Source organism: Excalfactoria chinensis, chromosome 13, assembly GCF_039878825.1.
Source record: "Excalfactoria chinensis isolate bCotChi1 chromosome 13, bCotChi1.hap2, whole genome shotgun sequence".
NCBI classification, from domain to species: Eukaryota; Metazoa; Chordata; class Aves; order Galliformes; family Phasianidae; genus Excalfactoria; species Excalfactoria chinensis.
In genome coordinates this window covers 11,271,556-11,289,567 of record NC_092837.1, presented here as the reverse complement: position 1 = coordinate 11,289,567, position 18,012 = coordinate 11,271,556, and the positions used below count along the sequence as shown (strand labels likewise).

General features: G+C 48.9%; 1 protein-coding gene across 4 annotated transcripts in view; it reads right to left on the bottom strand.

Annotated features, from left to right (window-relative positions):
• Positions 1-18,012, bottom strand: part of SH3PXD2B (SH3 and PX domains 2B) — a 63,736-nt gene that overhangs the window by 16,140 nt on the left and 29,584 nt on the right. For all 4 annotated transcript variants that reach the window (XM_072348524.1, XM_072348526.1, XM_072348525.1 and 1 more), the window contains exons 4-5: positions 9,147-9,223; positions 7,318-7,409 (exon numbers count right to left, since the gene is read on the bottom strand). In XM_072348524.1, the coding sequence (XP_072204625.1) occupies positions 7,318-7,409; positions 9,147-9,223 (169 nt within the window). The remainder of the gene's footprint in view (positions 1-7,317; positions 7,410-9,146; positions 9,224-18,012) is intronic.

Here is an 18,012-nt window from a genome sequence, read left to right as displayed (position 1 = left end):
AGATGAAACCAAAGGTCTTGTGTCCCTTTTGTCACCAGAGTGCCAATAAGAAACACGGCTGCTGGACAGCCTCACACATTGGGAACAGCCCTCTACAGACACAATAAAATCTGGAGCATTTCATGATTAAAAAAGCAAATCAACCCAAGAAAATAGGCACTGAGACAGACCTTAAACAACCACAGATGACAAACCAAGGCACCAAACCAGGCTGAAATCCAAACCAAGGCACCAGCCCTGTCCACAGCTTCAACTGTAGTGCTCCATACTGCTTCAAAAAGAATGCTGGAGGTGGCAGGTGGGCACTGCATCTTTGCACTGATGGGAAGGGCTGCTGCTTTTCCCTGACATCTGCTAAGCTTATTGCTGTAACTCATCCCCTGCTTCCTTTTGCTGTCTGGGTGAGGGGGCAAGGGAGGAGCTGCAATTCTACTTTGCTGCCGGGTTGCTACTGGCAAAGCATACAAAGAGACAGAGCTCTCAACACCAGCCCATCACCCCAGAGGGCACAAGAACTCAGACAGGACAGGAAACTCTGACAGATTGCCAGCAGCATTTCCTCCTGCTCTGTTTCCCATGGGCTGGAGAAAGGCACACAGCAGTGTGCATGTACAGCCTCCTGGAAATGGATGCCTCCAAGCAGAAAGGGAAAGGTTGCCTGCTGCTGGGAAACTCATCTAGCTCTCACCCACACCACAGTGTGTATATGAACCAGGCAGACACAGCACAGGGACAAGGTACCAGCATATAATGATGGCAACATCAATCAGCCACACAGAGCTCTCCAAGAGGTAACACCCAGGAGAGTTCTCCAGCTGTTTCCCAGGACTTTCCCAGCTCCCTGTCAGGGACACTGAAAACATGGGTTACTGTGTAATAGGAATCCCACTTAAAACACTGAGCCAAATAGCATTAGGGTGCAGCAGGCTCAGTTCAGCATCCTTCAGGAACATAATAATCCCCAAGTGCAATCCTTAAAGAAAACTTACTAACAGAGAACACTTAGGATGAGTAAATACTTCTAATGTCACTTTAAAAAAGAATAATATATTATATATATATGAAAATATTCTCATCACAATCTTCCACAGCACCTTCCTGGAGCCAGTGATAGGAAGGAGACGAGGAGCACAAGCCTGCAGGCAGGCAGGTTTGAAACCAAAAAAGCAGGCTGTTCTTAAGCAATACGTAGGTGTAAGCTGTTTATCTCCTACTTCGGGATGTTGTGGATGCTGAAAGCTTTTGCAGGCTTCTAAGGTTGTACCTCAGGCATGAAACGTTAATTACAAAACCAGGAAAGCTATGACAGCGCCTAGAGAAGAGCTGCTACAAGCTTGCTTGACTTCAAGCACCTGCTGTTGGTACACAACACAGAGGGGATTCTGCAGTGGGCATGCAGCAGAGGCTACCTTGTGGTGGGACTCTGTAATGCTATAACAGGATGATAACAGCAGGGTGGTAAAGTTTTTGGCTACAGCAAATGAGAAAGAGCCCAAACACAGCAGCTATAGACACAGAAATGAATCAGAAGAGCTGCTTACCTTTAGAAAGCCTCAGGTAGACAAGGATCTCCAGTAAGAGATACTCTCAGCTCCACTGCCAACCCTTAAATGAGGGCTGGGAAGGGGTGGATCCTAGCTCCATCCCTGCACCTGAGCTCCCCTGGGTTGGCCCTGCCTTCCTACCAGGTGCTCCATCACTGCTTCAGGCTGTGACTTAGCATTTCTGTTACAGACTCACAGAAGGAAGATCCCATGACAGGCCCTTGGGACAAAGGCCTTGGCACAACACAGCACTTGCAGACTGCCTGTGCTGCCCCACAGCTACAGCTAAGTGGCAGAGTGGGAGAGGAACACAAACACAAGGGTGGCAACTCTAGCTGCTGCAATGCCAACCATGCAGCCCACAGTCAACAAGCAAGACGAGATAGGTCTGAAGTCACCGTTCCAAGAAAACATTTCCTGCAGAAAAGTCTATTTCTTGTAAATAATAATAAGCCCTTCTATAATACAGCACTGCCATCAAAATAACTCTCAGGAGGCAGCTCAGCTTGTAAGCATTCAGCAAGCGTAGAGATGTTAGAAGTCCTAGCAAGGTATATGCAAGCAAGACAGGCTGAGAACTGGGGGACAACAAGGCTTTGTTTAAGAGAGCTGATGTTCAGCAAGTGCTCCACTGAATGAGACCCCCTGCTCCCAAGCTGCAGTGTCAGCATCACTCTTGTATTTAACTGCTGGAGAGCTGTGTGAGCCAAACCTGTGGGCTCAGAAGGCTGCCTTGTGCCCTGTAAGCACAGAAAATCAAGTGCTCTGTTCATGCAGGGAGCTTGTGATGCAGCAAGCCATGTTTATGCATAGTAGCTTCAACCCCATTGCTGTTTCTTTCTGCTGTCACCTGGAAAGAACAGTTCTCAGCCGAGAATGACAGAGACCACTATTTTGGAGCTGAGATCTAGCCTGAGCTCCTGGTGAATCTGCACGTAGGCACCAGCAGGCCCGCAAAACAAACAATTCCTTATACAAGCTGTAATTTGTCTGGAGAGCAGGACACGCTTCAAAAGCCACAAGCCAACAAGCATCCTTATCCAAACCAACATCCGTCAACTCAGGGAGCTCGAGTTTATGGGCACAAGGAATGACTCCCTACATGGGACAACCACTGCATCCTACAGCAGGGACCTGAGCTCTCCTTTTTCTGTTAAACCCCTGCTCACCTTGCCCAGGAGTTCAAGCCCCCATTCCCTCAGACACCGTGCAAGCATGATGAGGAAAACTTTTGCTGCTGGGAAAGCTCCATTACTGGAAAAGGTAAGCAGGTGAAAAGCTCCAGGGAAGCAGGAAGGAAGGAGACTTCTTTGGGGGAGACTCTGGTTATGAGTCTGTTCTTCACATTTATGGAAATAAGGCAAAGCAACAGATTTGCTCTCTACTGCAGTGCTGGACATATGCTTGTCTAGCACTGTCTTCTGGTGCTTTGGACCTAACACAAATCTTTCACCGGCCAATGGCTGCTGGCACAGTGGCCCTAAGCAGGACCTTTAATCACTCATACAGAGACAAGCTGGCACAATCAAATCTCACCAGCTCTCAGATCTCACTGACTCTCATTTTGGCTCAGCTCTCCCTTCACTGATTTACTGGGGCTAGTGACTGCCTGGAGTCCTCATCAGTCTGCCTGTGGAAAGCAACCCATTACTACATCACTGCCACCCCCACCTCACTGCCCAGCACCAGAACCTTAGCATTAATATAATCATGAAGGGCTGCTGGGCTTTTGCTGCAGGCATAACCTCATTAGCAGCACATGCTCTCATCTGGTTGTGCCCCAGCTCCTTGCCACACACCTCCTGCAGACCTCTGCCCCAGCAGCAGAGCTCCCAGATCCCCCTCCATAGCCTGGCTGCAAGAGGAATTTGTCCTGACTGTGTCTGTCTGGAGCTCTAGGCACACAAGGCAGCCAGGCCAATGGGGGAGTACCCACCTCCACTGCCATCTGCTCTAAGGGTCACCATCCCTTAAAAGACCCTCAGGGAGCTGGTGCTGGGACTGCTCCCACACCAACTCTGAGCTAAGCTTAGCATGCTGGCCAAGGAGCACACAGCGGACTTCCAGCACTGCCCTCCCTTTCTAGAGGGACACTTGGACTAGGACACATCTAGCACGTAAGAGAAAAGCTGCTTTAGAGGACAAGAGGAATTTACAGTCAGTAAGTCAGTAGCCTTCAAACCATGAATCCACAGTGTGTGCGGAGAGATGCCTGAGGACAACTTTTAGGCACAGCACCAGGTAATAAATTTGCTCTACAGGTTCCTACGCTGGAAAAAAACCAACAACAATCGGGGGTTCATATGCTGAAAGGTTCAGAACAACAACCTTTAGTGTCTTACACAAGACAGGATGCCCAGCTACCAGACAGAAAACAGCCTTTACTGCAAGATGCCTCTCACAAGGAGCTCACCTCCACAGCCCTGGGAAGCACATGAGCTCCATTCCCATTGCTCCTCACTCGTACTATACACACAATTACTGAAGAGCCCCTTGGGATCTTGCTGCACTACAGAGTTAACCTGGGCTCCTGTGGGTGAGCAGCAAGCAGCTGAATGCCTTGGCTCAGCAGTGGCTTTGTGCCCAGCAGCTCAGATGTCCCCAGCCCTATCCCAGCAGTTCTCTGCTGTGGTTAAAAACTGCTTGAAACTGAAAAAGTGTGGTTGAAGGGTGAGAGGCACACACAGTAACTTCCCACCTCAACTGCTGAGCATTCTGCTGCTGGTCAGACCTGCTGAGATATGCAGTGAGCAGGAATCTGATGAGTTTTCTCCTTTGAAACTATGGCTTTTATAGGGCTTCCATACAACGCCGGGGAGAAAAACTCCACAGCCCCACAGATTGCTATCCTTCTCATTCCACAAGCATTTCTTTTCTTTCCCCCACTCCAGCTCTGCAGAGCCACCTCTTCCCAAATTCAACCGATCCCTCCAGATTACAGCCCCTCTTTAGCCACCACTGGGCAGCCCTCTGTGGGCTCCCTGAGTTATCTCAGTCCAGAGCTTGATGGACAGAGCTCCACGTCACGAAAGCCACTGAGCATCTCTGCCAGTGGAAACACCACAGCCTCAGCCCACTCCTGTTTGAAGTGGTCCCTCTGGGCAGGAGGATGCTGGAAAGTTGGCAAGTGCGTGCAGAGGGGATGGAGCAAGGGCTTCACCTCCCTCATCCACCCCCCTAGCGCTGCAGACTCCTGTCTCAGCTTAGCCTTTAGCTATGATCTATTGCCCAACTGGAAACAGTGGGGGAAAAAGGATGCATTTGACTCTTTCCCTCTCCATCCAGTCTCCTTCTCCTCTATTTCTCTCCATGCAAGCCAACAGCAGTGCCAGAGGTTGTAAAAAATGAGTGAGAGATTGAGAAAGCCACAGCTTTCACATCGGTAACCAGTGACTGGCTTTCGTTGGTGTTCTCAACACCAGTAGACACTGTATGGAAGCTGCACTGCAGGAGAGCACAAGGAAAGACTTGGATCTTCCCAGGAGTTGCTTCAATGTTGGGGAAACAGACACTAGAGGAGCCCAGAGACAGATACATGGGCTGTCCAGCCTCCTCTTTCCAATGCAAAGGCTGCCAGATCCAAGTAGCAGTTAAACAGCTCCATGGACTGCAGTCTGTTGCAGCTCTTGAAAGTAGCTTCAGATCTCAGCATGATGCAGAGAACACATCCAGCAGCACCCAAGGGCACATTCCCATCACCATCATCATCTACTGCTCTGCAACCTGGGGCAGGCCCCGAGATGTCAGCCAGGGAAACCAAGGGACAGGGAACAGTAACACTCCCAGCCACAGTGCCACATCAGCGGCGGCTTGGCTTGGCACAAAGCACGCTGACCAGTCTTTTTTTCCTCCCTCATTCCCACCTTCCAACCACCCAACATAAAAGCTGCCTTTCTTTTTTATTTTTTAATGCTTTTTTTCAGTTTTTTTTTCCCCTCCTCCCATGGCCTGGCTCCCTTTCAAATTCCCAGAGAAAAGTATTTATCCTCTTTATGAATGATGACATCCGGCCAAACCCCAGACACGCCATCACGTCTGATCCAGCCCAGCCGTCCATCATCGGTCCCATACCGTTATTGGTTCACTGGCCACAAGCCAGCGCTCAGGGCTCAGGAAAGGGCTCCCACCAATCTCTCCGGAGGAGAGAGCCAAGGACTTTTATTAATTAGCATTTTGAATTGTAGCTAATAAATACCCCTCTGGCATTCAGGCTGGGATATGAAACACAACAAAGACGTCCTTGAGATGCTGCAGCGTTTTGCTGCTGGAAGCAAATGGATGAGAGTTACCTGCTATGTCTTTCTGCATGCTGCAAACTCACCTCAGCTCCCAGGAGAGCAGTGGAAGGCAGCACATTCCATCTCTGCATTCAGCAGCCCCTCACCCTCTCATCCACCCAGTGTTCCACTGGCCAAACACACAGCAATTCCGTAGCACAGGAACCCTACAACCTCCTGTGTGTGCTGGTGTCCCAACCCCAGCCACTTTCAGTATATAACTCCCTTTGTAAAGCAGCTCATCAACTTCTTGCATAGGGCTCAGGCTCATGCTCCCTGTGCCCTGAAAGAGCTCCATCTGCTGTGAATTCCCATGAAAATCCCCACCCAGTGTCCCCCCACCCTCACGTCGTTCTTGTGTCTCTTGCTTGCCCCCGAGCTGCTGTCTTTGTTGAGAGACAACTATTAAGGCAGGTTAAGTGCTGAGCAATAGTGGGGCAGGATGGATGAGAGGACTGGCTGACAGCATGCAATTAGTTAATGGGCTGCAGGGCCCTCAGACCAATCTCATCAAGTGACTGTGAGCTGCAGAAGGAATGACAACAGGCCAAGAAAGGGGAATCAAAGGAGGAAAACAAGGACAAAAGAAGGGGAGAATTAAAGCGAACATAAAAAAAATCTAAAACCCAGAGAGAAGATATAATCCACACCAGCATAACACTTGTTACCAAAAGGCTCAATGTTCCTGCTCAGAGGAGAAAAACAAAATCCTAGTATCTATCTCCACACCCCTCCACAACCCGTGACACCCTTTCAATACAGAATGATGTCAAATCAATTTACTGCCTTATCCTTGCACAATTAATCAAGCCTCCTCCATTGCTCAACCTTCAGTAGAGCTACACGTAGCGTCACAAGCAGCATACAGAGAGAGCTGCATAGCAGGAGATGGAAGCAGCTGCTCAGATTTATGCTGCTTGTGATTAGTAAGAGATGGGTGGCTCCTGGCCAAAGCAGCTCATAGTCACAAGACTTATAACCACACAGAGTTGCGTAAGGCACGCGAGATTCCTTGCAAACATTCTCTGTTTTGCATGGAAAAAGTCAGCAGTGATTACGGACGGAGCTCACAAACGTGGCTGAGGGCATGTCAGAACCCTTGAATGAGGCAGAGGATATTAGTAGTCCCAGCCTGGGCATTGCCATGTGAAATGAGGCTTTTCAGTCTCACCGTGCTTCTGAAACTAGCATTCTAGAAGCAGAAAGCAGCGCTGTGCCTGGCTGCCATGGGGGGACATCAACACCTGATGGGGTCCCAGAGCGATGCACCCACTTTACAGCTGGGGATGGTACACCAGGAGTTGGCTAAGCAGGTGAGGGTGTCCACCTGTGCTGCACAGCCCCTGCTCCCTCCCCAAGAAAGCATCCAAATCCCACATCTGTGACTCCTGGGAGGATCTCTAAAGTGATGTTGGACTCCTGGATGCTTCTGGCAAGCTGAAAGCAATTTGTGCTTCATCGCCACCCCGGTGGCAGCAGCCACCCAACCAACTTACTCTTTGGGGGGAGTCAAGTCGTCAGGTCGGGTCTCAAAGAACTGCAGAACCTCCTCACACTGGGAGATGTAGGGAGGCAGCTGGATCAGAGCCTGTGGGTGAAACAGACACTGGTGATGTGAAGCACTGCCACCTGAGCAAAGAGCCTTGGAGCACAGGGAGCGGGTTACAGCTCCGTGGGGCACTGTGCTCACAGGAAGGAACAGAGCCACCAGCAATGGTGACTGTAAAAAGGGAAACAGACACACAGCTGCAGATCTGAAATCACGGAGCAGGGCTGCAGCACTCATCCCAAAGCAGACGTTTCACCCTCCATGTGCTGTCGCAGCAGTCTCACAGAAGGAGTGAAGGCCAACCGAATCTGTATCAGAGACAAAGCCACATCTGCAAAACCCTGGGGTTACTGCACAGATCAGATGTGGCTCCATCCTGACCTAATTGCTGGCCCCCAAAAGCCTTCCAGCCATTCAGTATACTGTCACTCACTGCCAGCACAGCAGACAGTCAGACCACTAATCACAGCCCTGCTGCAAACAAGATCATGTGAGAGAGACAGGAGAGAGAAAATCACTCCCTCCATGGCTTTTGTGTGCAGAAAAAGGCTGTTCGAAGTGCAGGATCTGCACGGATGCCATTCCCGTGGGGGTGCCACTCCCCAGCACCAAGCATCCCGTGACGGAGACACCTTCCCGTGCCAAATTTCCCCCAGTTCTGCAATGTGGAGAAAGCTCCACACCCTGTGATAGCAGGGGATGATAACAGAAAACATCTTACGATGGGAGGACAGAAGGCAAGACCCACAGCTCATTTTTCAAGACGTCAGGATGCAACTGGCCAATGGACTATCGCAGCTGTGGCCACAAACACAAGAAGGTCATGACTAGCATGATGTCCAACCCATGATGGCTTCGTGTTGGAATTACAGCAAGTCCATTTTGTCATTTATTGAAGACAAATACACCTCACCGCACCGGAATCCATTTCACAGGGCTCTCCCAGAGACTGAACATACCCCATTTCTCTACCAGGGAACAGCAAGAAAGCAATTCCCTATGCAGTTTCCTGTGGGAAGCTGTTCACAACTGTTCACAACAGATTTGCTTAGCCCTCAACTCAGCAGGCCAGGGGAGATTCTGCATTTCTGCTCTTCACCAACACATTGATGTGCCCCTGCAACAATAACCTGAGCAAGGAGAGCATGCTGGGACTGCAGGTCCAAGTCCTGCAGCACGATGTGCCCTGGAACAGCTGTCTCTGCTCAAACTGACCCTTTGCTCATCCCACAGCTCTGCAGCAATTTGGTCCCATGCCCACCTCTGAGCTCAGCAGCAGCTTTATGGTTAAAAGCAGCAACTAGAAGGCCAGGCTCGGTATGCATTTTTTTACTTGGCAATGCATTAATGTGAGGAGGAGAGAGCAGCTCTCTAAGTGGGTCATATAACATCGGCCATTATGTTCCAGTTGTTAAGTCAAATGGATTCATTATATTTTATACCATTAATGGCATCATTCTGAAACAGACAGCTGCAGCATCTTTTCAATTAGGGACCTTCACTTCTCAAAAACTGAATTTATTGCTGTGTGTCTGTGTGGAGTTGGTGTATTTTAATGACTCATGACAAGGGGCTGGAGCCAACCGGTGATGTGCACCATCAGCTTTCTGGTGCCGCTCTGTTTGGATCTCACAGGTCCAAGCTCACCTTGCACCCTATCTCCATCACTCTGTTGTTATCTGCTGTCCTGGCCCTCCATGCTTTTCACCTGTAACCCCACGGCATGCTGAAAACAGGTGTTTTCATCTTTGGTGGATGCTAGACATCCTCCCTTACCTTGCAGTACTCATCAATAGGTATCAGGCGTTTGACTGCAACATCACGGATGTGACTCCGTCGGAAGAGGATCTTGCCTGAAATGGGAGAGACAAACGAAAAGAGAAAGTCAGTGCAAGGCCTGGGGGCAGCCTCTTCCAAACCACTCCATCAGGACCTTTTCCTCGTGCATCTCACAAAAAGCACCACACCTACAGCACGTTCCCTCCTGTGCATTAAATCCCATATTAGAACAAAATATATTTAAAATGGCAAGTGCGTTTAAGTAGAGAGAAGAGGAAACAATTAGCAGCAAAGTGCATCCCCACCTCCCTCTCACCAGTGTGGCAATGAAGGAGGAGCATGTGCCTGATACCTTACTGCCTGTTGGCAAGCACAGGGTCTGTAGACAAGTCCACTGACAAACTCCAGCCAGCCAGAGAGGTGGACATCCCTGCAACAGGGACATCCGTCCCCCACTGCTGGCCACAGGTTCTGGGTTCACTCACAGCACTTGGCTCCAGTGTGGGCAGCTGCCAAGCCAGGGGGTTCTCCCTGTGCAGCTCCAGTGTCAAATCGGTCCTTGAAGTTGCAGTGTCGGGACTGCAGCCCTGAGTCAGACCTATAGGATTTTCCTTCCTGTCTGGGGTTTATTTTTGTTCTCCATTAATGGGATCCTCTTGCCACTCCACTTCTTCCCCTCTTGCCTGTGGTATGGCCCTGTTTCCTTTGAAGTCTAATGAGTCCTAAGTGCTTCAAGCTGCTCCCACAGAGAACAGCTTCTCTGGCTTTTAATGAGACAAAAGCCATCAGCGGACAGTGAAACAGATACACACAGAGACCCTGTGATCAAAAGCACTGGTACGTGGTAGGATTTCAGACTTTCAGTGCTCCATGAACCTACACTGGCACTTTTGCAATAGAATAACATGAAAAAAATTGTGATTTGGAAGGCAGCAATAAAGTTCCCACAGGCTCCTTCTGACATCTCCTCTACCTATGTCTCTTTTTGTCCCTACAGGAGTGTCTGATCCCACCACCAAACCCACAGTGTATAACCAATGTATCTGTCCACGCAGCCCCTTCTTTTATCAAGGAGGTACCACCAGCTAAACAACAGCACATCACAAAATCGGAAAGCACTCCAAAAAGTCACTGAGCCCTTCCTGTGTTGTGTCACCTCAGCCCCTCCAGCAAGCAATCCCAGGAGCTGTGGCAGCACTGGATCCAGAGCTGGATGCTACCAAGCTGCCTGTGGACAAGGATGGGTTAAAATGGTCCCATGCCTATCAAAGCTTTAATACCTTCCACTACTGCCTGACTCCAGTGTACATGACTTGTGCAGCCTGCCAACACATTTTTTAAGCATAGAAGAACTAAAACAACCCAATTTCAGCCTGCACAGAGCATGAATCAGAACATTATGGAGAAGCCAAATCTCCTATTAGGCTCCGTTAATGCAGAATGCCTTCAAGACTGGGCTCTCAAAGGGAGCACACAGCAATCACACTCAGTACTAGCTCCGTGCTTGCCCTGAAGTGAAACGCAAAGGGTCAGACTGCTCATACCAGCATTGCTCCTCATTTATGTTCTGCTGACAGCAAAAGGCTGAGACATTCATAGTGGGAAATACTCTCGTCTGAAATGCATTCCATCTTGCAGCCCGCCACAGCCAAGTCTGGCAGTCTTTGTGATACAGTGGAAAATAAAAATCCCCCTCTATTCGATCTGTCTTTTAGAAGGGTGAATAGTCTGGGAACAGAAATTGTCTGGAAAGACTGGGAGGGAAAGGGAGCCACAACCAGGCCAAAGCTCCTTCCCTTGATAGCAATGATTTTCCATCAGAAAAGCAAATGTTCAACTGTTTTGTCATCTGCAGTCATGGTGTATTTGCTGCACGTACCTCTATTTGAATGACCGATGGTTTCTAAACAGATGAATTGATTGGAGTAGCTTTGTTGCCAATTGTAAAGAATGGCTGTTTAGTTCTGAGGTCTGCCAGGATCACTGATGGGTGTGCATACTATAAACGTCTCAAATAACACGCTGGGTGTGGGAATATTTAAATGTTTAACAAACAGATGTTAGTGAATAATAACAAAAAGAATATAGTTATGAGGGAATAAATACATCACAACAGCTGAAGTGATCTTAAATTAGCCCAGGCACAGAGCATCTGAAACAGCAGGAAACTCAGCTCGTCGCTTGACTGGCTCTAGATCTAGTATTCTTCAACAATAAAGTTTATTTTCTAACAGAAAGCTGTTTTCCCATCAAAATGCCTAATTAACATAATGATAGGCCCTCCAGTGCTGCCAAATACAGCTGTCTAAACCCTTTACTTGAAAAGCAAGAGAGAGCAGGAAATTGCTTCCCTCCTGGGTCAATGAGATGCAGCGTTTTCCTGGGCACACTTTCTACAGACCCTACCCTCCAAATGGGAATGAGTGCTGCCACTGGGGGCTTTTACATAGCTGAAGACCATACAGTGCAAGAGAAGTGCAAGGCATTATTCGTGTCCTATCTGCATCCCTCTTTGCTACAGCTCCTGCCCTCAGCCCCACCACAACAAGTACAAATGGGACAACATGAAGGAAGGCAGTTCTGCACATCTCACTGACTGCCGCTGCAATCTCCACCTCCTCATTCCTGTCGCATCTCCAGCACTTAGAAATGATTCCGTTTACCTATTTACCTTCATACAGTGCTAATGCATGCACAAACAGAGCAACGACTCGCCCCTCGTTTGCACAAGAAAGGTCACCACCACAAGGAAGTGCAGTAGAATACAATGCCCTTCATGCACACAAAGCTGAGAGCAGATTTTCATCACCTGGGAATATGTCGAGCAAGTTGGCAATTGAGGAAGTGTTCTTTCTTCAGTCTCATACACACTTCACTTTATCCCAGTGAATACATTTGTGAAGTGCCACATTACCTCACTATCACCGTAGCTGCTCTGAAGCATCACACCTGCCTTCCTTGATACGTATTTGCTTCACAGCAGAAGTTTGGTGTCTCGAAAGCATATGTTCTTTAAGAGTAACCTGGCAGCATTATTATTCTTAATTAGTATTCTGACTGGAGAAACCTGACTAGCACAGCGCATCCTTTACAGTTAGAGGGAATCAAACTGTAAAGAAAGCTGAAATATAAGCAACTCCTTGGAAATCAAAGCAAACGAAGTCTCTTTTCACTGATTTGCAGTGCAGGAGTGGGAGAATGTTCCCTGCCTATGTCTCCATCTACACCTGATACCACATTCACACACTTACTGGCTCCTTGCAGCTGCTGGGGAGGAGTGAGCAGTGCAGAATGATTTATTTTTATAGGACTGCTCTGAAGTAAGAAGGATTAGTTTCATTTAGAAAGAAGGAAGGCACCATAAATATTTACATCAACAAGACATCAAAGACAAAATCAAACCTCACTGAAAGTACTCAGCTTTCTATGCAAGGCTTTCCAGCACCCACTGGGTGCTTTGTGCAGAACACAGAAGCAGCTGGGAAAAATGAGGGACCTCCATTGCAGCATCCCCAGCTGCCCCCTGTCCTCACAAACACCCCAGAGAGGGGCAGCCCTGGACAGGGGATTCACCAGAAGGGAGAACTACCAAGGGTACCTGATGCCAGCTGCAGGCACTCCCTGCTCTTTCCCCTTGCTGTGCCTGACCTTTTCTCTCTCCTGTTCGGACCCGCTGATACAATCTGATCAGCTCTGTTCCAGTGCTTCCATTTCTTCCTTCCCTTCCCTAAGCTCTCGGCAGACAGGAGGGAGCCAATATTGTTCTTTGCCTTGGTGGGAGGGAAGGCTGGAAAACCACTGAGAGCCTTGATGCTGTTTTCAGACTCCCTCAGTGAGTACAGCTCACAGCCTCCTGGGACACGATGCTCCCTGGTTACAGAGCTCTGTGTAGATGTGCTGCTCCTTTCTTCCCCCTTTCTGCAAGGACATTCCTGCCCTCCAGCACTGCCACTCATTTCCACCCACCCTGGCCAGAGGCACACCACACATTGTCAGGAATTCACCCGACACAATGGATAGGCAGTAATTCCATCCAATGCATCCCTGTGAACCTCATGCATTCCCACAACACATCCATCCATTTCCACCTAGCAGTACTGGTACCTGAAGACAGGGTAGCAAAGGGAAGAACTGAACACAGCAGACATCATCTTATGTTACCAATTATAGGGCAGTTTTCAAATGTCACTGTCATCAGATACTGCTGGTTGGCTGCCCAAAGAGAGCCATACTCATGCCCAGGGATGAAGGGACATGCACAGGAAAACAAAAGATGATGCACAAAAAGGTGGGAGAGGTACCTTCACTTCCAACCGGTTTAAAGCATGAATCTGGTTTCTGCTTTTCTCCTGCCATATCCAAGCTAACAGATTTGTAAGCGAGCATCTTCATGCTTTGTCCCATGCTGTGCCTCACCCTTGGGACTCTTCCTGGAAATACAGCCATGCCACTGGCATGGTTTCTTTCAGACCCCTCCTTGAAGCTTTCCTTTCCTGCAATCTCTGTGCTCCCTTCCCCCACAAAACCCCACTGCAGCAGAGCTTCAATGACACAGGGCAGCCAGGACACAGGGGGACAATCCGCTGCCTCTTACTTCCCACCCAGCAGGAAACTCACAGGAGCAGAGGTTGCCCCTCTGCATTAGAGCTGCACATCACTGGGCTCAGCGCTTTGACAGCAGAAATAGCACTGTTGGGCCATACTGTACCCAGCTGGACAGGAGCAGGAGGATGCTGGGAGGGCACATATTCTGCTCCCATGCAGAAAAGCTGACACCCAGATCCAGTCAGGGAGGCCCCACTGAAGACACGCTGTCTGCTCACTAAAACCTGGAGGCAGAAAGTTTCTGCTCTCTCAGGACTGGGAAAAAAAAACAACAACAACCCAACTCTTTGTGGATAATCACAGCTGCCTTATCTGATGGACTGAGAGCAAAGGGCGCTGCAGGAGCGCAGGAGAGGGGTGGGGAGCAATGCAGCACTGATTCATTGGGGACTGCACAGTGTCAGAGCTGAGCTGGGAAGGGGCTGATAAGGATGTGGGTCTGCACATGGTATGAGACAGAGCAGGCAGCTCACGAGAGGGATCCATCCCTCCAAGTAAACAGGTAGAGAAGGAGGGCTGTGCTAATTACTCCCATCCATGGGAATTCTCCAGGCAAAGGGGGCAGGAGCAAAGAGCAGAATAAAAGGACGCAGAGGAATTTCATAGCAAAATAGTTGAGGGTCTTTTTGAGCCAGAGGCTGTTACTAGATCTCAAGCAAGCTGGAGGGGCAGGGAACCTTAAAGCCTTCACCCTGCTGATCACAGCCATGAAAGAAGCCAGAGATTTGGAGACTGGAAAAACATCAGTGCCTTTTTGCTTTGCCCTGTAGGACTCCCCCGGCCCCATCGCTTCGGAAAGAATTCACATCTCTGCACCTTTCAAATCACATCCAGATTTTCCCTGGCACAGGTTCCAAACTCACTTTGAAGAAAAAAAAACAGGAGGGAAAGAAAAAGGCAGCCCCAAATATGCACATAATTAGTCCCAGCCCATGGAGCAGCCAACAACGTGGGCCATTCCTGGGATGGACAGGGAAGCAGGTGTGGGAGATGGCATTTCCAGGAGCCCCTTACTTAGCATCTGTTTGGCACAGCCTCAGCAATGGGGTGAGATGGTCAGAAGAACAGAGATGATCTATCATCTGAAGAGATGATACATGGCAGAAAAGAGAGGGAGAAGCATCTGATGCTCCTGTGGGTATAGGAAGGATTCTGGTCTGCACTAAACCAAGAAAGCTCTTCAGGTCACTACTGGATCAGTTTGATGGTGTTTTTTCTTCCCCACCCAGCTCTGCAGCAAACCTCAGTATTTTGGCTTCCATGCTCTCTGCTACTTGCAGGACAGCAAAGGCCTCATTATCCTTCCTACCAAAGAAGAAAATAGAGAAAAAAGATCTCTGATTAAAAATAAATAAATAAATAAATAAATGGTTGAAAGGAACTAAAAGGAGGAGGAAAGGCAGCCCCCTCCATGTGAGTTTTGGTTATTCCATCAGACTCAGCAGCTGTTCTCCATGAGAAAGAAAGTGGAACTGCATAGAAAGATGCCTCAAAATCTTGAAAGCACTACTGCAAACCATCAACACAGAAGCTCACTAAGAGATGCCAAGTGTCCCCTGAATCAACCTACTTCCAAAGCCACTGAACCCAGGGTCTGCAGAGCCACGCAATGGAGAAAATCACAGCATCACAGAACTGCAGGGGTTGGAAGGGACCTCTAAACCCAACCCCCCTGCTAAAGCACAAGGCAGTTTGTCAAACACAGCTCAAAGGTCAGAAGCAGAACAACGGCTTCCCCACTGGACTCTGATTTGGGTAACACTGCACATCGATGGGATCAACTGAAACCCTATAGAAAAGACAGCTGTTCAGATTGCGGGCTGCAAATCAGCCTGGGATTGTCCACACAACAGTGCAATGGCAGAGATGCCCATCTAGCTAGAACTGAAAACAGTATTTAGGTTATTCGCTCGCCTCCAGCTCTGAGCAGATGCAATGGGAGTAGGGAAAGTCAGATACCATAGCTGGACAAGGGATGAGATGTCATCCATCTCCTTCATAAGGCCTTTGTGGGGAGCTGTTAAAAACCTCACAGCTGTCCTGGGAAAAAAGCCTTGAAGGATGCGGGGAGCAGTGACACCTGTGCCAAGGAGGTTAGTAGGCTGGGAAGAGAATAGAAAGGAGGCATCCTTCTGCTTTTTAAAATGATCCCTCCAAATCCTCCTTCCTCTCCTTCTCTCTTAGGAGTTTGCTATCATCTGTAGCTAAAGCTTCCTAAAAAGCAATTTTACAGCCAAAGTGAGCTCAGCCTCAGGCAACCCCTCCTTGCCTGATTCACGTTTCCAGCAAAGCAAGCTGGCCAGGATCAGCTCCAGGCCACTTGGGCTGTACGGTGTTTGGAAGGCTCTGCTCTCCTTATAAAAGCTGTTTCCTGAAAGATCTGGCGCAGCCCTTACACAACTGGCCCAACTGAGCTCATATGTTTTTTTAGTTCATTCTTTCCTGGGGTCTCCATCCCACCATCTCCCCAGCCAGCAAACACGTAACCCTTAGTGGGAAGTCCTGCAGGCAGACACAGCATCCCCTGGGGCCTTCATTCCTTCATTCCCCCCAGCAGCTCCTGGCTCTGCCCCAGGGACCACAGGCAATCCCATACATGGGCTGGGTGCAGCCAGCACTGTTTCAGAGGGCCATCCTCAACACCACACGATGCTGGGCAGGCTGTACCGGTGACTCAAAGCCAGCAGAAGTAGCCAAAAGTCCACTTCACATTCCCCTATATGGCAGCAGAGGCTTTCCAGGCACAGCGCTGCAGCTGCAGTGAGGCTGAACTCGACCCAACCAAGCTGTGCTATGGAGGAGTCTGGTGCTCACACCTGGGAAGGGACAATCCTCACCCCAAACTCTTCAAGCACTATAATTGGTTCCACTCCGCTCCAGAGAACCCAGCTTTATGGCTTTGTTTCGAAAGAGCTGAGTGGGCTGAAGGACTTGGCACTTACAGAAGTGTTTTCTGATACACTTTAAATCCTCGAAACCAATAGCACTAGCGAAACAAAGTGACACAAAGCAAACAGAGTTCCTCTGGGCTGGATCTTGTAACTATGGAGCCCTCACAGAGTTCTCATTCCAGAAAGCAGCCTGATGAACAAACCCAGATGGCACCTCCTCATGTCCTGGAGGTGATCCTGAGTTTGGGAGGTTGAAGGTTTTGCCAAGAAAGCCAGAGCTGCACAAAGCACAGGGTCACAGGAGATGCTCTGGAGAGGCTGCAGTGTCTAACACTGCTCTACAACCATCTCCCAGGCAGCAGCACACTTTTAGTAAGCCTTCGAAGCCAAATCTCCACTCATAATGAAATTCAGATGCTAAAAATGTTGCTCAAAATGGGACTGGAAGAAAACTACGTTACTCCCAGGAGATGAATATAATCAAAAGACTCCAAGTCTGAGCATATGAGAGTCGCATTCTGCAGGGACAGAGACCCAGGGCTGTGCACCGACCTCGCTTAGATGGCAGCACCCCTTACACAGCCAGGTGAAGCCCTTGTTCCACTGCAAGCAACAAAACCCACTGATGCTCCAAACAGGGAAGCTGTATTACTTAATCCTGTTGCAAAAAGGGGACTAGAGCAAAAGGGCAAACACCTCCACAGAAGAAATACACAAGCTCCTACAGAGCACGGTCATCCTGACTTCCCCAACCTCTTTATCACACAACACGCAGGCTTTATTCTCCCAGCAACTTCAACCCCCTTCTTCCTCCAATGCAAACCACAGCCTCTTAGAAGAGGAAAACAACACAAGGAATTTCAACACACAGAAGAAGCAGCAAATATTGATGAGCATGCTGCAAAAAGCAGGACCCCAATCAGGCCTCCTGAGCCCAATGCTACCTTCCAAAACCAGTAGTATTTTGGTGAGAATTCTTTGTAAGTACAGCTTAGCCAAACATTAAGTCCAGTTTTTCCAAGTTGTGCCCCTTTGGCAGTTTACTTTGTTGGCAGGAGTAGTGGTGCAGCAAGGGCTATTCCTCTGTATTAATGTCAGGTGTGCTCTGCTGATGCTACAGCCCAAGGACAAGCCAGAATCACTAATCCCCCTGTGGGAAATCCAGACAAGATTCCCTTACTCAGAGCAGGGTGTAAATGATTTTCTCTGTGCCAGTCTGAAAAAACTCAACCCCACTGAATGCCTTTGTGTTTCTTGAAAAGCCAGGAGGCAGAACACAGTACAAAGGGCTACATTAAATGAGCTTGACAGTCACTGGAAGTGATTATGGTACCGTGACATTTCTAAATATGCCCATTAGCTACTTG